Below are 21,710 nucleotides of genomic sequence, written 5' to 3'. Positions count from 1 at the left end.
ATTCCTGATCCCAAAATGTTCTTATTCTAAGCTTTGAAGAACGCCTTCCTTTATGTTAAAAATTCTATTAAGGAATAAAGATGGAGCTGGGTAGCCAATCATTATTAGCTAACTCAAGAAGAAGCAAGCCATTGGGAGTGTGTGTTGTTTTGCACTAAAAACTATTTTGACTCTCTGGAGCACACAGACTTCTCTAGATAACCAGTATCAACTCCTTGCATGAAATGGTTGTTGAGAAGAAGAGATGTTGGAGGTATGCTTCCCACTCAAGGAGCAGTTAAGAAACCACTTTCTGCCTCTGAGGCTTCATGGGGTATTTGAGGTGCGACTAGAAAGCCAAAGACAAGACTGTTTCTACACAACAACCCACCAGGCATCCAAAAACCAGGGCTTGAACGCCCACCACTGGTAAGCCAGGAGTCCTGTTTTAAATAAACTTCCTGTCTTACTAGATTTCTCTGTGGCATTTGACTGTCTTTCTTTGATGTGCTTCTAAAATAAAACCCTCTCCTGTTTCTCTTCCGCTCTCACTTATTTCTAATGCTGTTCACTTGAATGTGTTTTCTGAAAACCTTCAAAACTTGGTGTTGACGTAGAGTGAGTCATGAGGCCTCTTTTTTATCTTTATATCTTCCACCCGTCCCAGGAGGATCATGCCCCTTTCAGCCACCGCTGACCCCCTACTCTTTACTGGTGCCCCAGGTGTTTTCTGAGGCTCCTGTCCATTAGTGAGTACCAGCTTCTGGATGCCTCCACTTACATGACCATAAATGCCACCATGTCAAAACAGAACTGCATTCTCCCACTATGTCTGGACACAAAAGCCATTCCAATTACAACCTTAAGAATATTTAGAAAATTCTTTTAGGTCCTAGATAGTTTCTCTTTTAAAAATCTCTGAAGATTACCCCCTTATTTTATATCTTCACTGCAACTGCTTTAGAGGAAGGGGACCTAATGTATTCTGTGTGATTCCTATGGGTCCTCAACCAAAATCCTCTGGGGAGTTTCTTGAATCCTTTAAACCCCATGCCAGAAACTCAGGGAGCATAAAGCCTGAGTAACTTCTCCGGGTGATTCATCCCAGAGGAAGGAATCCATACACATTAGATGCTTGACCATAGGTCATCTCAATTAACCCTGACTGAAATCCGATGAGGCAGGTACCACTTTTAAGCCCATTTATAGAAGGAAAAACCTTGGCCTCAGAGATGCTAAGGCACTTGGCTAAGATGAGTCAGCTCCTAAGTGACAGAGCTGAGATTCAAAGTTCATCTGACCCCAAACCCATGCTCTTCTGAGCTCCCGGCCACTTCCTCTCCATTTGCTCCCCATACCCACCCCCACCCTTTCTGGTTCCCACACTCCCAGCTGCTTAAATTTAAGAGATTGTGGTTTTTTTTGTTTTTTTGTTTGTTTGTTTGCTTGCTTGCTTTAATGCAGGTTTCTAAGCCAAACCTATAGAAATTCTCATTGTATAGGATTAGATATAAACCCAGGAATGTGCATTTTAACAAGCACCCTGGAAGATTCTACAACAGGCATCTTGGATTATGCTTTGAATAAGACAGGTAGGTGGGTGGACACAGGCCTGAGAAAGTGTGGTGGGCCCAGGAAGACCTCTGGACTGGCCACAACATAGGATGGAAATTTGTTAAGGAGAGGATGTTCAGGCACAGCGGGCAGGGGACCCGAATCTCACAAGCATCGGAACTTTGTGCAGAACAGAAAAGCAACTCCCTCAGGTTCAAAGACAGCCAGTCTCTACTTCATGCAGGAAAACAATCTCCTGACCCAAGCCTTCAGTAAATTTTGGGCTAAAAAAGGCAGTGCAAGGATTTATATCTTAAAGATTTAAAAAAGAAAAAAGATTTTTTTTCTTTTGAGGAGTGAAATCAGTGGGGGATGTATCGATAGTCAACATTATGTCCCCTGAAAAGTGCCCCTTCTCTGTGGGATGTCTGTGGTGGGTCCTGGGGAAGCAGGCTGAGGCCTCAGAATCAGGGTCTCTGGAAGGAAGAGGACAACAGTGCATCAGGGTCTAGTGAGGGGAAGTTTCTCTGAAGGGAGCTCCAGAGGGAAGCCCAGAGCTGTGAATTGGGACAGAGCTTTAGGTGGGCAAGCTTTGTGAGGGAGTGTGATGATTCAGAACCCACATGTGCCTGGGGCTCATTTCCGGGGCACAAGATATATAGTCTACTGGAATCCTAAACTGAATTTTTCCACCCCATCCCAGCAGATGCCAGAAATGAAGAGAGCAGTGGTCTGTATCAACAGCTGAGTTTTGTGATAGAAGGTACTCAAACTGTTGAGTAAAACAAGAGCCAAGAATGGATACAGAGCCTGAGAAGTGGGTGTGCGCTGCAGGAAACAGCAGGTAACACTCACCACTGTGGAAGTACGAGTTGATGGACCATCTACAGCAAGTCACAGCACTGCCTCCCCGACTTTGGTGGGCAGCCCTCACCACAGCAGCCCTGGCTCAGCCCTCAGAGCATACAAATAAGAAGAGTCAGACAGTTCTGAATTCGAACTCAGAGTGATTCTTACTATGTGAATAGATTATTTAATAAGTCTGAAACTATCATTTCATCTATAAAATAAGGGCAATAATATCTGCTTTATTTTAAGAATAAATGAGATAACATTAGGTAACCTAGGTAGCTGCCATATTATAGGCACACAAGAAGAGATAATTGCCATAACAAAGCCATATAAAACTTAAAAAGTGGTCCCCGTGGCAGGTCACAGCCCACTGCCACCTGGAAGTCCAGTTCGAGACTCAGTATGTGAGAAGAACTACCTAGCAGGGTCATGTGATGATCAGATGAAAACATAATACGCACTCTGCTCCTGCCCAGTACCAGTAAATAACATCACTGAGAACAGTATGTTAAAGACAAGAAAACATTTGTCAGGCACCTGGATGGCTCAGTAGGTTAAGCATCCGACTCTTGATTTAGGCTCAGTTTGTTATCTCAGGGTCCTAGGATCAAGCCCTAGGATCAAGTTTGCTTGTCTCTCCCTCTGTTCCTCCCCCCATTTGAGCACACACACACACTCTCTCTTTCTCAAATAAATATGTAAATAAATAAAAATCTTTTTTTAAAAAGAAAGAGAGAAAGCATTGCATAAAAGCTAGAAAACAAAATATCCCAGCCTGCAAAATTTCTAATGAAGTACTTCATTGATAATATTGGACAAACTTGGCTCATCTCATTGTGGGAAATGTCACAATTATTGAAGCAAAAATATCACAGTGGAAGTTCGCCTTACAGAGGCACAAATGATCCATTTTCAGTGTCTTGTAAAACACATTAATAATTACCTGTGAATATCTCATACAACTTGATATTTCTAAATCGATAGAAAAGAAGTCTCAAAAATCTCATTACACCTCTCTGATAAAACAGATTTGCTGTGTGTCATGTCATTTATTTTATTGCTATAACTCTTACAATGATGACTACTGTATCATCTCAGACATTTTGCTATATTCTATTGGCTCCTCTATCAAGTCATAGTTTTCCTACTCTGTTATGCAAAGGACAGGAATAGCCAAGTCACAGATGAAGAGGTAGATATGGTTCATAAACATGGCTCAAGATTTTCAGCCTTACTCATGATTTTCTTTAAAAACAATAGAATACCACTTTTTGCCTTCATCAGACTGGCAAAGATAAAAGATTTGATAATATACAATCTAGTAGTGTTGTATTCTTCAAGCACTGAAGAAAACAAGTAGTATTATATCTTACTGATACAGACTCCCTGGAATACAATTTGTACTATCTATCTGAATTTAAAATGCACTTACCCTTTGACCTAGTAATTTCATTTCTGGAAATTTCAAGTATTCTCCTACATATGCTAAATTTAGACATGTTAGGCTATTCACCGTGCCATTGTCTATTACAATAACAACAAAGCCTCCAAAGACCATAAATGTCCCTCAAATCAATAAAGGACTGATAAATTATATTACAGCTATACAATAAGCACTATGCAGCCATGGATATACCCACTTTTTGAGTTTATTTATTTCGGCAATTTCTACATCCAATATGGGGCTTGACCTCAGAACCCCAAGATCAAGAACTGCACACTCTACTGACTGAGCCAGCCCGGTGCCCCAGATCTATGTTATTTTAATAGGCAAAGATGTCCAGAAAAGAAAATTGGGGCACAAAAGCAAGATGCAAAACCATGTCTATATGCTGCCATTTGTTAGAAAAAAGGGGACAGATACATAGATATACACACTACTTACACACATATGTACAAATTTATACGTATGTACACATGAATATATTAAATCATATTTCTGGAAGGATACACAAAAATATGTTAGCTGTTGTCTGTCTCTGGGCAAGGAGTTCCAGGTTCTGTGATGGGAGATTATTTTATTGTAAGATTCTGCATTTGGAAATTCTTTTGTTATCTGTATATATCAGCTTTTCAGTTGCAATAACAGTTAATTATTTAAAGAGGCAAGGGTCTAATGGAATAAATTGGAAATACAGGTGCAATAAAACAAGCAACATTGACTGAGGGAAATCCTAGTTTATGAGCTTTGCAGATTAAATATAAGGCACAAGATCTCCAACCCATGGAGGTTTCTCCCTTGTAGACAGACAAGCAACACATTTTAATTTATTTATTTTGTGTAAAACTCCATGGGTATGTGCTATTATTCCCACCATCATCTCACAGGTGAAGCAGGCTAAGGTGAAGCCACTGAGCTGGCACAGCAGGTGGCTGAGCTGAGCCACACAGCCAGGTCTCCAGGACGCCAAGCCCGAAGCATGCACTTGGGTATCACACAAACACTACCCTTGACCTTCACTGCCTGGCGAGGGCCAGGGCTCCGAGATCTCCCCATGACTTGATGTGGCTTCAACAAACTACAATTTCTATTTTAGTAAGACAGAAACTCACAAGGCTCTGGTTTAAATGAAACAATGACACTTCTGGCCCTGGATGCTATCTGTCTTCGTGAGTAGGACTCAGAAAATAAGTGGCTGATATAACACCTCCCTTGGTAAGACACTTTGCCATCCTGCATGCGAGCACTGACTTACTTCATGACAGCATGGAAGAACTGTTAATTTTAAAACGAGATAGTGAGGCTTCATTGATGTGCTAGCTCTGCTGAAGGGGCAAGAGTGAGGCGGCCCCAGTCCTCAGAGGCTAAGTTCAGTGCTTCAGACACATCACCACAGCAAGCATGAGTCAAATCTGAAAACCAGCTTCAGATTCAAAATTTCATTGCACAACCTTATAGTGCTTGCAGTCACGTCTTTCAGGCTCTCTCTTCTAGGTTTTTCCTCTGAAACATGACCCCGTTCTTAAACATTGCATTCCCAATCTGTAAGCTGCCCTAAATATCAAAAGTTCTATGACTTTGGAAGCTGAATTCTAGTCAATTCTTGAACAGATTTTTCTGGCAGTTTCTTTCTTTATTATTATTTATTTATTTATTTATTTATTTTGGCAGTTTCTCTAATTGAAAGTTCTGATTCCAAAGTTTTTCCAGCTACAGATCTATAAGCAAAGTACATGAAGGTCCACCAAGCATCTCTACCTACGTTTTCTTTTTATTCTTCTCCCTACTCCTTCACGGTCAATGTTTCTCTCGCCTCAGGTAATGGCTGGCTCTTCATGACTCCCCGTGGGAGGGACAGCTGTGTTTTCTGTCCCCAATGCTATTCACAATTCTCAAATATGGCTGTGCCTACGAGGGTTCAGTGAACTCTTTGAAAAATATATACCACATTCAAATAATCTTCTTGGAGAACAAACCTGGCAACAGGAAATGTCAACATCATTAATCATATATTAAGCTTCATTATAATTAAAACCTTGAAATAATTAGCTTCGGCTTCTTCTCCAAGTGGTAATTATAGACCATCAGCAAGTATCACACTCTCTCAAGTGTCTTCCTTTAAATATTAGATGTCAAAGATAAAAGATTATTTTAAAAATAATCTTTGAGATTTTAGGCATGGGCATATAAATGACACTTTCAAGGTGTTGGGCTATCAGATCTCCCATGATTCAAGAAATCTGCATTTTTATTTGACTCAGTGGTCAAACTAAGATGTGACTATGGGCTATTCCGTTTGAGAATAGAATGCAGAAGAACAAAAATATCTGTATTTAAAAGTCTGAGGACTTCTATTTTCCTTCATTTAAAATTAAGCATTTATCTTGTATTCCCATTTATTATTAGTTTGTTTATTCAGTGCTAGTTAGAAAAAAATTATATTAGATTATTCTATTATTTTAGCAATTCTCCAGGTTTCTTCTTCTAATTCATTTCCATGTGATGGTCTTTAAGTACATATGTATAAACTTCCATCTCTCCTTTCATAATCGTTAGTTAATTCCCCCAAGCAAATTGCACCATGGAGGGATAATAAATTAATCTAGATAATACATACTATCTCAATGAGCAGTATTACTCCTATATTTTCTACTTGTGTTTACAAGGAAATCATTGTCCATTAAAAAAGAGTACTTGCTCAGTCTTGATGTCTGAGCTACTGTCTAAGATGCAAAAGAGAAAAACAGATGGGGTCCCAGGTTCTAAGGGGGGTTTTGATCTAGGGAAGGAGACAGTGGAGAGACAGAACTGCTGGTGACACCAACAGAAGGCCTAAGCTGCCATTACAGAAATGAAATGGTCTCATAGTTTTGGAAAACGGGCAAAGGAATTAAGAAATCAAAGCAGGTGGGGTACTCTGTCCAGGTCCCTAGGAGAAGATGGTTGCCCTGATGATGAGTAGAGGTTCAATACATAAAGCAAGTAACATGCAGTGAGCACCTGAGACCAAGCAGTGTTCTAGGTGCTCTACATTAACAATGTATTGGTAGAAAGAGCTGGGCCAGTTGGTAAACAAGGAGAAAGGATGAGAAAAGAAAGAAACCATGGCCCAAGATAGGGACTTGGGTATCACTTGATGAAAGGTGGAGGTAAAATATAAGGAATGGATTAGAAATTGCCAGGGGGAGAGTGGGAAAAGAGAAAGATTTGAATAACCCATATTAAGTACTGCCTCGTCACAGAAGTGGGCAGTACAAAGGGTATGAGCAGCTGAATACACAAATGATCAACAGCCAGACCATATATCTAAGAACCAGGACTCTGCCCCGCAACCTGCAGCAACCTGACCAAGATGCCAACCTCTCACCTATGGCAAGAAGCCCAAAAGTCAGCCTGCTATAAGTCAGACCTGCAGAAAGGCAAGCCATTATCTCCAGTAACAACCCAGAACACCAAACAATAACTTCTGTAACCAAAATGGCCAGGACTTGATTAATAATGGAACAGCTTCCCTAATTTTTTGCCTACAACTTAGGACCAACTGGGTCGAGCCATCATGCTCCCCCACCCAATCACACAGGATGCCCTGCTTTGAGTTAGCCCTCCTCTGGTGACTCAGTCAGTTGAGCATCTGACTCTTGATTTTGGTTTAGGTCATGATCTCAGGATCCTGGGATGGAGTCCAGCATTGGGCTTCCCACTCAGTATGGAGTCTGCTTGGGGATCTGCTCACTCTCTCTCTCTCTCCCTCTGCTTCTCCCCCTGCTTATGCGCACATGTGCTCTCTCTCCGTCTCTCTTTCAAATAAATAAATCTTAAGAAAAAAAAAGATTCAGTAAGAAATGGATACCAGCACCATAAAAGGAAGAATACATGAAGAAAATTAGAAAGGAACTGGGTTCATTTTTTGTCCATATGGACAAATTGGGAAAGGATGTAAAACAAAAGTTCTAGATCTAGTTTCTGCCAGTTTCTTCTGCGTTTCATCATTTTTATTGGGTTGGTACAATAGAATTCTATTTGTAGGAAATCTCTTTAGACAGTCATAAAAGTGCTCAGATATCAAACACTGAAGGCAAAAACCAAATGGACCCTTCTAAATTTGGGAGCAACACTAATTTAAAAATATGATTTAGTTTGTCAATATAAAGCATGACAGATCAAAGTTAATACACATAAAGGGAAAAATTAGTAAGAAAAGGATGGAAAATGGATTACAAGGTCTTCATTTCTTTGGAGCAAAGTACGATAAAATTTCAAAAGGGCTGAAAACACCTGCATGAACTCATGCCCCTTCATAAAAAGAACAACAACCAACATTTACTGAGCATTTATTACATAACAGATGCTACTGTATGAAAGGCACTTACATTAACATATTTAGTACTTCCAGAAACCTTTCAAGTAAGACTTGTCTTTATTGTACAGATGATGAAAAAAAAGTAATACAATAAAAATCAAGAAACTTGCTCAAGATTGCAAATCTCCTAAGTGGTAAAGCCAGACTAGAACCCAGGTAATTTGGTCCCATGGTCCATGTTCTCATGTCTATAAATATAAAAGGGAGGGAAAGGAAGAGGGATATTGCTCAGTCATAAAGGTAATTTAAAGAACCTTTCTTCAGATTTCATTTTATCTACCACCAACACCCTTTTGGGACAATCTAATGACACCCTAGAACTTAGATTATGGTTTTTAATATAAATTCTTCATGAAAAGGATGCAGAACTCATTGGACAGTAGATAATAGCATGTCCCAAAGCAAGAAAATTCAAAATGGGGCCAAAACAGCTTGTTGTTGCCAGAAAGCAAGGCTGCTCCGAGAGATACCTGGAATGATGTCAAAAATACAAAAGACAGATCCCACTGGCCAAGTAATGACAATTTGGGCATTAAAAGGGAAAACAATGATTAAGGTCCATTGGAGCAAGTTGAGTCTGTGAAGATAGCTCTAAGGTCATGATACTCAAAGAGGAAGGACAAAACGCTAGGTTATTGCCAATGCACAGAGGTCTCTCAGTACTGTGTTCTAGAAATGTCATATATTAATGGACTAAATTACAGATGCCCTACACTGGAGCTGCAACTGGGTTATTAGTATAGATACATCTATAAAGATAGTTTATCATTTTAAATAGGAAAATAATGGATCAGAAGAAGAAATTGATAAAACAAAGTATATGAAAAATATAGAGAGATCAGTGGGGTTTTTTTTTTGTTTTCTGTTTTTTTTGGAAAAAAGAGAGAGAGCGAGCATGGGGGGGGGGGGGGGTGGGCAGAGGAAGAGGAAAAAAGAGAATCCCAAGGTTCCATGCCCAGCATAGAGCCTGAAGCAGAGCTCAATCTCACTACCCTGAGATCAAGACCTGAGCCAAGATCAAGAGTTGGCTACTTAACTGAGCCATCCAGGAGGCCCTAGAAGTTAGCTTTTTAATAGAAAAATTGAAAAATTAGAAAGCAGATATGAAGTGGATATGTGGAGAGGTGGTATATTACAAAGTGAGTCTGGCTCTTGCTATATACTTTCTGTAGTGGTCTAGGCCATCTTTATTGGTGCACCACTATGGTAATTTATACATTGGTTGACCCAGGCTCAAATATTTCATGGATCCCATTCTGTGCAGACCCAAGTCTATTCACTTTATTATTTTTTTTTTAAATTTTATTCCTTCACTTGAGAGAGAGAGAGAGCAAGCGTGCACAAGCAGGCAGCAGGGGTAGAGGAAGATAAACAAGCAAACTCCCCACTGAGCAGGGAGCCCAATGTGGGGCTTGATCCCAGGACCCTGAGATCATGATCTGAGCCAAAGGCAGACACTTAACCAATTGAGCCACCTAGGTACCCCTTCCTATTCACTTTAGAATGAAGAAAGATCCCTGGGTTTAGGAACAGTGGAAATCATGTATGCAGACTTCGTTGGTCTATTCCCTCAAGCTTCAGACCAAGTAGGCATAAGCTAAAATGTATATGCAGATTTGTAGGCAAGAGTAGGCCCAACCAGGACGGTAGCCACATAGACATGGGGCTGATTCAGAAGGGGAAGAAGCAAGTGTGAGGAGGTCCAGAAGCAGTGGCAGCTATATCTACTGTGACAGGATAAGTGGCAAGTGTCCATCAACATTATTAGAAGATAATGATGACCCACCTCAATTTTTATGGTTATGTAGCTGTTAAATGCTAGTTTGCAGACATTAGCTGGCATATTGTTTATAGAAATTAGGCCTGAGGTGCAGGAGGAGCAGGGTGTGGACTGGTTCTATGTGTATTTATCAGAGAGGTGTGATAAAAAGAAGCCCTCTTCCAGTAAGTGTGTAATGGTTCTCTACTACACAGGGCAATAACAACCCACAACAATAGATGAAAGATGAGAGAGATACAAAACAAAACAGAGGCCTCTCATCTGAAAGGGTAGCCAGTGCACACGGAAGTAGGTGTTCTGCAGGAATAGCAGCTGGACATAAGTTCCAGTGTCCCTACTAGTCCCTGGGGATGTGATGTGTGGAAAACCACACAGTGCACTTACCTCTTACAAGAATAGTATAAAATGATAATCGGAGGCATCAGTGGATCATAAGATAGCCAAGCCACAGAACATATGTGATCTCCACTGGCAGGTTAAGCCATTCTTGACTATGCAGTGGTGCCCCCAAGCTCACTGAGATGCAGTTTGCAGCAGAAACTAGAAAATTTGCCCTTCACCCCCATAAGTAAGTCAAGTGACATGGAGGTTCATATTTATAGAGATTCAATCAGCAATTAAACACACGGGAAAATGATGGAAACTACCCTGAAATGTGGTACAAAGAGGCAAAGAAATAGGCCAAAGTCATTTACTGAGGTCAAAGATCTGGTTTCCTGGCATAACAAGTAAGGTCAGTTAAAAAGCATTTGGGAAGATAAGAGCAGTTGTTAATGCATAGATTCATGTGGAAAATTATGAAAATCAAGAGTGTCACTATCATTAGTACAGTATTTTAGAGGCAAAGCAACAAAAAGGGGGACATAAAACAATGTCAGAAAATACAAAGAAGACATTTTTTATACGGAAATACATTTTTTAAAGAAAGACATAAAAGTTTGGGAAACATTGAGTGGACAATATGATTCTGAGTATTAATCTATCAGAAGGTAGAAAGGCATCTTGGCTAGTTAGTAGAGTTAAGATGAATTAAAGCAGTGTACAGATGACACTTGAACAATGTGGGGGTTAGGGGCACTAAACTTCGTGCAGTCAAAATTCTGCGTACAACTTTTGACCCCCCCAAAACTTAACTACTCCTAGCCTGCTGTTGAGCAGAAGCCTTACCAATAATGTCAGTGGATTAACACACATTTTGTATGTTCCATGTAATATTTATTGTATCCTTACAATAAAGTAAGCTAGAGAAAAGAAAATTTTATTAAGAAAATCATCAGGAAGAGAAAATACATTTACAGGACTGTACTGATTTTATAAAAAAAAATCTGCATTAACGGAGGACCCATGCAGTTTGGACCCGCGTTGCTCAAGGGGGCAGCTGTACTTAGGAAAGGCTGCTGCAGATGAGATCTTGGGGAGAGGCTGTCAAAACAGCGAGAAGGAAATGCCCTGACGAGCTAGGATGTCACGCACTCTTCCAACTTTCAGGAGCAAGGAGAGCTGCAAACACAGAGGGAGCTTAATTACAAAGCAGCAAGATCTCAACAAAGGATGCAGTGTGCAGGCAGTGCTCTCACGATAATGCCACCAGGAGAAAAGCCTAAAGAGGAAACCAGCAGCCAGGGAAATAAATGGTACTGGAAGGGAAGCATCATGTGATCCTGTTAGTGCGGCCCTGGGCTAGAGCCTGGGGATCTCTGGGCCAGGATGAGGAGGAGGTCAGGAGAGGAAGAGGTGGACTTTTGTGCAGAGGAGCTAAGTTGCGACTGGCACGCTTCCTAGAGCTTCTGCAGGAGGCAGCATCCCCCCAACCCGTCTGCCTCAGCGCCAGCGTACTCAGTGGGTGCATCTCCACATTGCCCTTCCTCTCTCACACTAGGGGCATCCCTGCTGTGTGTCTAGGAGGACCCAAGACTAAAGCACAGTGCAACTCCCTCTCCTCTGCAGGTTGTTCCAGCACTAGAGCAGCGAATGAGGATGGGGGTGGATAGAACCAGGAGTCAATGGAAGAACCAGCAGTGTGGTTGAGGCCAGAGACCCAAGGAGGCCAGTTAAGACTTGAAGATACTGCAGCCACCATCGTGGACACACTGGCCATGGTCTGGCAGAGGAGAAGAAGAAAATGAAAACAAAAGGGGTTGGTATAAGAAGAGGTTCAGGGAACTAGGAGATCAGATATGCGAATGGACAATGGTCAGACTGTGTCTATAAAAACCAGACTCTGCCCCACCAGCTGCGGCCACCTGACCAAGACACCAACCTCCCACCTACAATAACCAGCCTGGGAAGCCAGCCTGCGGAATATCCGGCTTGTAGAAAGGCTATTTCTATTAACAATCCAAGACATCAATCATTAACCTCTGTAGCCTTGCGCTCCAAATGGCCATGACTTGATTATTAACTACCAGCTTCCCTAATTTTTGTTCCCACTCCAACTCAGGACCAAGCAGAGAAAGCCAAACATGCACCTCTTAACCAAGGACAGAGGATGGACAGAGGATGCCTCGATTCCAGAAGCTGGCCAGCCTCCAGCTTTCCCCTGCCAACAGCCCCCACAGGACACACATGAAGGCTTCTTGTTTCCCCTCTAGAATGTACTCTGGGCCCTCTACTTGTCTTTGAGTCTCTGCCAGAAGTGATGGTGGCTGGCTGCTTTGCCATAGCCAGCCCTAAATAAACAGTATCTGTTCTCCTGTGGTTGTTTTCCCTTCACTTCCCCAGAACCACCGAGTACACTCAGGATAAAGCAGATTCAGGATAAGTGAGGATGCTGGAGGAACAGGAAGTTGGTTGTGAAGAGGGAAGGGGATTTCTGACATGCTGGAAGGACGGAGAAAGGGTTTGTATTGCCATATTGCTTGTGATGAGTTTCCTGCTGCTTTCTTAGGGGGTATGCAATTTACCAATAAAGCCCTGTGAGACAGATTTCTTTTAATCTACCACCTTTAAGAGAAACAAAATTAAAACAGCCTTCAAAATAGTGGGATCCATCTTTTTACAGTACCAGGCTACGCCCCCAAGTACCCTCTGACATTGCCCCTGTGCTCCTGACCACAGCACCTTGTTGCCTCAACTGTCTCTTATCAACTGTGCTGCAGATCCTCCTTCAGTGCTGCTGTGCTCTGTAAACAGGTATGGAATGGGATAATGAAATGAATATCTTGTCCAAATTTACGGAGTTAGTAGGTAGTATAATGTAGTTTTGAATCCACATCTTTCTGGTTTCAAATTCTATGGTCTTTGACTGCAGGAGGCTTACTTGGAAGTACAACAGTGAAATGGACATCAAATTTATTGACTTGGGGTGGTCAAAACAATAAGCTATAGTGTTGGGAAGTAAATTTTAGTTACTAAGCATGATGGCAAGGGATGGGGTGGACAGTCGGAGGTTGTCAGCCAGGCACAAGAGTAGGTGGGAGAGAGTCCCAGAATTAGCAGGTGATGTTGCCTATACCATGGAGTGATTGGACAATGTAAGAAAGTTCCAACAAGTTAAAATGAGAACTACCGGGAGCAGATGGTGGGCAGTGGGTTGTCTGATTGGAGACTAGGGCTGGACTGGACACAAGGAATTACCACTACTCAACCTTCGTCCTGTGAGCTAGAGAGAGGAGACAGAGCAGAAGCTTCTCAGGATGAGGTTGGAGGGGCTGAAGGCTCTGGAAAACATGGCTGTGTGGAGGGGGATCCTGGTAATCAGGCAGTGGTTTCAGCTACCCAGGGGAAAGGCAGCCGGGGAATGATGGGTCATTGGAAGAATATGTTCCAGGTTGAGGGAGAAGCAGTGAGTCATCAGGATTTAATTATTGATTGAGATGGAGAAATAAGCAGACGCACATTCTGGTGTATGAGCTTGAAGTAAAAATCAGATTAAATTATAGCTTCTTGCAAGTGAAAAGAGGAATAGTTCTAAGGCTCCCTCTGTTTTTTTTGTTGAAAACTACAAATACCTGCTAATGTGTGTTAAAAGGTCCTGCATATTTTGTCTTACAGAAGTTGTTACCATTTGCCCTTTATAAACCTGCTTTCTAGGTGCTGGGGTTTCCCATTTCAAGAACTCAGCCAACTTCATGACAAAGTGGGCTGACAGGGGGCAGAGCCAATCCACAAAACAAGATGAGTCACTGGCCCCTTGTCCACGGATGTTTCTATCCCTTGTGTCATAGGATTCTCAGAAAGTACTGGTGCAGGAGTGTTCAGGAGGAAGATGGTGACAATCTATTATCGCCCTATTGCTTTACTTATAGTCTCAACACAATTTTTATCCCAAATTCAGTCTGGGAAGTAAATATAGGGACCCCTTTCAAACAAGTTAGAATAAATCTAAACTGTATGCTACTTTCTCTCTTATAATCTTTGTTCTGCATATAATACTGTTGTCTGGTAACTAGACCACAATGTTCCATTGGTTAACAAATAAATTTCAGTTGTCTTTTCCAGACATTTTTTTGTGCCACCTATTCACCCTTCAAGGCAAAATCTCCAAGATAAAAACCCACATATACGTTACCAAGTTATTGTTGATCCTAAGCTAGAAAAGAGGGGCACTCAGACTAATAACACTTGCCCCAGGGACAAATTACAATTAAAATTCATTATCAGCTCTATTTCATAACTGTGGTAGTTGTGTGCTCTAACTTCATCTTTGCAGCAACATGTAATAAAAATAGACTTCTTATCTATCTTTCCCCTGCCTTGATGCTTTCCTGCACCCTCTCCATGACCTAAAAAAAAAAAAAAAAAAAAGGAGCAGCTCATGGAAGAGTTGGATAAGGAGATTTATGGGGATAAAACCATGCTCTGATGCCTCTGCCAGTCAGGAATGATCCCAAGGAAATGCTATGTAAGGTAACCAAAGAGACATAATACATAAATATAATGTAACTATTTCTAGGTTAATAACAAACTATTTGCTACATTAAGATAGAGGAGGTACATGTCTTCTTAGAGACATGTTGATTTGTTTAATCCAGAATTTTAAGTTGGAATTTTTCCAGAGATATATGCTTTTTTAACTTCCATTTGATACGACAACTAGCACAGTGTCCTCTGACCATCTGGAGTGCTCATTTTCATCAACTTCATCATGGAAACAACCAAAACCTCATTGACAGACAGACGGGTCTCGAGAAATGCAGACTGTACAAAATTTCATTCTGTCCACCATCCCCCTGTATAGAATGTGCCTAAATTGGAAAAAAACTGTCATTGAATGAAATCCTTATTCATTTTAATTCTCTTGGTCTAGAGAGTCACGGGGAGGTTAGATGATCATGTGTACTCATGGTATTGTTCTACCATCTAGCCTTCTCTTTGCCTTTTCTGCCCACCCCCTAAAAGAGAAGTTTTGTTTGTTACCTCTTACCGACATTTATTTTGACAATTTTTTTCTGAGAGTCCATCCTCATCCTCTCCCATGATGTCCACAGCAGAAAATATCAATGCAACGAGAATGGCAAAGCAGCACACCAGGGCGAAGATCACAATGCATTTCTGCTGGGACTGTCAAGAGAAAGAAGGAAAAGAAAAGTAAGAAGCAGCTTTTATTTAGAAACCTCAGATGTGACAGCTTTTCAAAATCCTCTAGGAAACAATTACTTTCATCACTGCTAGTGAAGAGCTGCCCTCTGGGTGAAATCCTGAAGCTCATTCCTCAACATAGCCTTCAACCCCCCACTAAGTATGTTAGAACTTGCTCAATAATGCAAATGCTACATCGGGACTCCTGAACGAGTTCACTCTTCCTCTTTCTCATCAAAAGCAGTCCAGGAGATCTGGAGATCTTCTACAAGATCTACAAAGAGCACTACAAAGTTTGTTAGTGCAAATTAAAAAAGAAACACAGAGGGCTCAATAATGATTCTCTGTCCCCTGTTATTACCACCATCTTCCATGCGCTCAAACTCTGTATCTTCTGATTTTCCCACCTCGTCTTGCTCTAAGACCTTTATTATGATGGCTTTAGGAGAGATGCCCCTGGCAGGTGAGGATGAGTTCCACACTTTGATCAGAAATTAGGTCTATCAGATGCCAGCCTCTTGGGCATTTAACTGACATCATTCATTTCAAAACCACTGAACACAATAATAACCAACATTTATACTTTCAATATAATTTTCACTTAGAAACACAAGCCAAAGTTCCAGCCACTTATGTCCTTATCTTTAAGACCAAGTGTTGTATTTTGAGACATCCCTGTCTCCAGGGGTTCATGACCACAGATGGCAGAAAATGGAGTCATGGTCACAGGCAGCAGCCATTGCCACCAAAACAAATAATTTTGCCTGTGTTCTATTTATTAGATAAATCTGCATGGGGAAAAGAAGAGAAAGAATAATTTTTAATTTTAATTTTTAAAAGTGTTTCTCAAGGTTTTAGGAATTATTTACAGGAGGGGATAGAGTGATCATTGACCAGATGGCCAGGAGTAATTCCCTTAGTGATGAGATACGTACATGCACACACACACACACACACACACACACACACACACACACACACTTCAGAGCTTTGTTGAAACCAGCTGGCTTAGTTTCTCCTACCACCTCCCTTCCCTTTATCTCTACAGTCACATAGTCTCCAGGGAACCAAGGAACCTCCCCGGCTCAGGGTCCAGTCTACCCTAGGAAAGCCTCAGATAACAAATTCTAGAGAAAGGTGTTGTGGAAATAAAGGTGCTCCCATGACTATGAGTTCAAATTGTTGCTTCTTTCTAGAGGCTTTGTTTTCTGAATTTGCTGAGGTATCTCCAGAAAAGCTTGCTCTAAATCCCTTCCTACCTGTCACTATGTCCTTCTCTCTTACTCTAAACTCAGGGAGGAAGTGGGGGAAACCCCAAGAGAGACACAACCATTGTTCTTTAGCCTTAGGCCCCCAGTATCTTTAAGGCATGGGTGTGTTTTATTCTTTCCATCCCAAGCAACCTGCATGGGACCTGACAAATAGAAGGTGCCCAAGAAATAATGACTGTGTAAGCAAAGTGAATGAATGCAATGAAAATCACAAGCATGTGGAGTGACATGAAGGTTTTTCGAGACTCAGGTATGGTCTTCCAGAGAATTAGCTTCCTTCCATATTTTGGTGATTGATAATCTTACAGCTTACCCTTGTTCACTCTCTGCTTGAGCCGGAGGCATATCCATGGGTTGTATTTACCAACTATACCAAACTCTGCAGAACAGACTGTGCATTCATCCCCAATTCCTCACTAATTTTTTAAGAAGCAGCATAGTGAACTGGTTGAGGGCACAGACTTTGGGACCAGATTGCTTGGATTCCTCCACAAAGTTATTTAGCCTTTGTGCTTCAGATTCCTGTGTATCAAATGGAGAGGATAGTCATGAAATAAGAGTAACAACTGTCTCATAGGGTTGTGACTGATCATTAAGTTAAATGAGTAAAGCCCTTAGGACAGTACCCAGACAGCTGGATGAGTGTTTGCTGTTGTAGTTTATGCACCTCTGAGCTGCCTCAAATATTTTGGAGAAACAAGGTAAAGATATGAATAAATAAGTAACACACAGGGATGCCTGGGTGGCTCAGTCGGTTTAGCATCTAACTCTTGATTTTAGCTCAGGTCATTATCTCAGAGTCGTGAGATTGAGCCCCGTGTTGGGCTCTGTGCTAGGTGTGGAGTCTGCTTGAGATTCTCTCTCTCTGCCCCTCCCTCACCCTCTAAAAAGAAAAAAGTAAAATAAAAACCTACAATAAAAACTACATGTGTAAGAGAGAAGCAGAATGATAGAGGCCGAGTAGGAGAGGAAGACATAGAAGAGAAATGTGAGATGAAAGCTGTCTAGGATAAAATTTTTGAGAAATTTTTCTAGCCACCTCAGATGCATTGTAATCACCTAGAGGGCCTGTGAAAACACACATTGAGGGACCCCATTTCCAAAGGTTTTGGTTGAATGGCTGAATTGGTCTGGGATGGGTTCAAGAACGTGCACTTGTAACAAGCTCCGAGGTGACACTGATGCTGCTGTTCCAGGGGCCAGACTCTGAGGTATCAAACTATCACCCATACTAAACCTTGTGATTTTTTTAAAGATTTTATTTATTTACTTATTTAGAGAGAGATAAAGGGAGAGAAAAAGAGCGGTGGGAAAGGCGGAGAGGGAAGGGAGAGAACACTCCAAGCAGACTCAGCACTGAACATAGAGCCCAACCCTGAGACCATGACCCAAGCAGAAATCAAGAGTCGGATGCTCAACCAACTGAGCCACCTAGGTGCCCCCTTAGTCCTGCTTAATATATGTCCATCCTTCAAATGCAACTCCTTTATAAGTTCATTTTCTTTTTTTAAAGATTTATTTATTTATTTGAGAGACAGAGAGCACAAGCAGGGGGAGGGACAGAGAGAGGGAGAGAAAGAGAATCTTAAGGAGACTTCCTACTGAGCACAGAGCCCAATAATGGGCCGGATCCCAGGACTCTGAGATCATGACCTGAGCCAAAATCAAGAGTAAGATTTTTTAACAAAAGACAAGCATTTACAGTTAAATAAGCTACCCAGGCACCATGATAAATACAACCAATGTGGGAGCTTAGAAATAATTTTAAACAATTTTTTAAACTTTTGAGTGAGTTTTCTCCTACCCTTTACTTTTTATTAATTTTAATGATATTCATTACTTGTATAATCAGAAACTGTTTGCTGTTAACTATTTTGAAAAAAACACAAAATATAAAAAAGAAAAGATATCACTCCCAGTCCCACTCAAACAAAACTGCCACTGGCATTTTGTTCTCATTCATTCCTATATATTATGTCTACTGATCTAACTCTCTGAAAATATTGATATCATGCTTGTACAGTTTTGCATTCTGCTTTTTGCACTCGATCATGCTCTAAGGTCATTAAATATTCTTCTACAGCATAGTTTTAAATTGTTGCATCACATTCCATTGCATGGATATGTCACACATTGAAGGACCCTATTTCCAAAGGTTTACTCCAAGAATAAAGGTTTATTCCCTTATTCCAAGAACTTTTTTTTAAAAAAGCCACTCATTTAACAACAGAAAAAAAAAACATTCTTGTCATTTTACCCTATTTCCCTATAAATTACTAACAGAAATAAACAAACGAAAAATTTTTGGAGGGGTGTAAAGCAAAGTAATGATAACACATTAATCTAGTCCCGAAGAGACTCTAACAGGACAGTATAATTAAACATTACATCAAAAAAAATCCTGAAGAGAGTAGCATAAATATACCGTGTCAGGTACATTAGTAGGCAGTAGATGAATAAATCCTAAAGAAGTTAATACCTAATGCTTCATCCACAACAATATTGATTTGTTTCCCTTTTTTTCTGAATTTTATGATAAAAGTCAAGAGTTCTAGTTAATATGTGTGCTACTGGAAGTACCTTGATATAATAACTCCCATAAATTTCTATTAACTTCTATTCATTTAATTCTATATTATCTTACTCTACTAATATGAAAAATTGACACAGTTATTTTCATTTTAATTCATCAAAGAAGAGGAATTCAGACTCTGGTATTCATTTTTAAATGTCCCCTTGAAAGAGTTTACTAGAACAATATAAGGTCAGACCACTACTTCCCTTAGTCTCCTTTCTTTTACATTTCATCAAAAATGAAACATTCTGTTCAAATGACAGCCAAAGAGCCTCACAAATGAGACCATATTCCCAGGTTACCATGACATTTATTCATTTTCAAATCCTTAACAGATCATTTCAGATCAGTCAGGAATCAATTTGAAACACACTTTTCTGTTTTTATTGAATAGAATAAAAGAATGCAAAGTTTTAAAGAGAACTCATTAACATGATTACATCCTCAACTTCACTAATAAGCTCAACCAATTAAAAGAAAACAAAACTTGAAATGCTATTATCCTGCATCAGTCTATACTTTTCACTGGAGATTGTATTGAAACAGTTTTGAGAAGAACCTCTTGCTTGGTCAAGAAATAAATGTAATTATGCTAACACTGAAAATATTTAAATATATCTTTATCAAATACATTTTAGCTTAATACAGAAAAAGAGATGTACAACCTCTAAATGAGAAAGAGTCTTAAATTTGTGACTTGAAGGTATAATGTATTCCAACTTAGGCTTTTATACCATCTGACAAACTCTTAAAAGGAATTTGCACCCATGTGTCTAGGGGTAAAATATATACTTGCAAAAATTAACCATAAATTAAAATTGTTCATATTATTTCTTCATTTATTTGCCATGACAATTTTTAAAACAAAATCATGGTGAAGTCTTAAAAATAACAATTTTTATGTGTGCAGCTTTCAAAACTTACAGACCTGGAAGTCCTTGTACAATTATTCTCCATGCAAAAGATGTCAAAATTAGGACTCAAAGACATTGGGTTACTGAACTGTCCAATGTGACCCAACGAGCTGGAGACAGTCCAGGGATTTAATTTAGGTCTCTGAGTCTAGTCTCTAGGTCTGTTCTATAGATCCAAACTTCTTTTTTTCTGGCTTTCTTTTCTTGACTTCATTTTCTACTTAATATTAGCTATTATTATTGCTATTTATTTTGTTATTTTTATTATTAGTTTTTAGTTAACCAATTCCCATGTGGCCCATTAAAAATGAATGTTGAACATTTATTTGGCTCTAAGCTGTGGCGACAGGGCATTCTTGGACCTTTAGAACATTCCTATGATTCTAAATGTGTTCCTAGCTTGAGTTCCTAGACATGTTCCCAGAAAAAAATAGGTCACCCAGAAGATTCATAGTAATCTTAGCTGGTGACTTATCAATCTCCTGAATAATGATGACATTCTTGAACCACAGTAGAAAATTTAAACTATACATTACTTAAGGGCTTTGCTTTGAAAATCATTTTAAAAGAATTATCACTTCACTTTCCACATACATTTTGATGTTTCCTGGGGTTCTATTTTAGAATTTTCCTCTCCTTGTTCTGTATCCCTTCTCTGAGAGACTGTAATTTACTCCCAGTCTTCACTGGCTATGTATATTGAGAACTCCTAAGAGTAAATCAGCTCAGAGTACTTGCTGAGTACCAGATCCACACTGAATGGGTTTCTCCGGAAGAGTCTGCCAATCTAAGTATACCAGTCTAAGTTTTGAAGACAAAATGGGTATTTTAGAAAGGTGAAGTCAACTAGAGCTGACATAACAGAGTAGTAGAGAGAGGAGACTTGTATAGGGAGAGACTTGTGGAGGGTCTTCAGAGGGTCTTCTGAGTCTTCAGTTAAGTATTAATAAGCGTGTGTATAAAAGTAAATTATCTAAGGTCTGGAAAAAGAACCACCTGAAAGGAGCAGGTGAAAGAATCCCTAGCCAAACACACAGAACCAGGAAGAGCTGGTGTCCCACCATCCAGAGTGGAAAAATCTCAATATATGTGGCATTAACTAATTAGGAGGATGCTGTATCTAGAAAATGAAAATAGAAAAAATGAGCCCTAGACTCAAGGCTGCTCTCTCACCTAAACAAGAGCATAAAAGCAAGCCTTAAAAACCCAAACTGTTCACAAGCAAACCTCAAGAATATTTTTCGATATATGATAATATCCACCACACAGCAAAATCAAAAACACAATGTTCAGCATCCAGCAAAAAATTTCCAGATGGTCAAAGAAATTAAAAAACTACAACTCCAAGTAAGGAGAAAACTCAGTCTACTGAAATCAACTCAAAAAGGAAATGTAGGTGATTGAGTTAGTAGACAGAGATACTAAAACAAATATTATCACTATATTTGACATGCTTGTGAAAAT

At 40.1% G+C, this 21,710-nt stretch overlaps 1 protein-coding gene across 2 annotated transcripts in view; it reads right to left on the bottom strand.

Annotated features, from left to right (window-relative positions):
- Positions 1 to 21,710, bottom strand: part of PLD5 (phospholipase D family member 5) — a 406,064-nt gene that overhangs the window by 239,814 nt on the left and 144,540 nt on the right. Inside the window, exon 2 of one of the 2 annotated variants that reach the window (XM_041726811.1) lies at positions 15,332 to 15,468. In XM_041726811.1, coding sequence (XP_041582745.1) covers positions 15,332 to 15,468 — 137 coding nt within the window. Of the gene's footprint in view, positions 1 to 15,324; positions 15,469 to 21,710 lie in introns of those variants that run through there. The other variant, XM_041726818.1, reaches the window with a different exon arrangement.

The sequence above is a fragment of the Vulpes lagopus genome, chromosome 1 (genome assembly GCF_018345385.1).
Source record: "Vulpes lagopus strain Blue_001 chromosome 1, ASM1834538v1, whole genome shotgun sequence".
NCBI classification, from domain to species: Eukaryota; Metazoa; Chordata; class Mammalia; order Carnivora; family Canidae; genus Vulpes; species Vulpes lagopus.
This window is presented reverse-complemented; position numbering and strand designations above follow the sequence as displayed.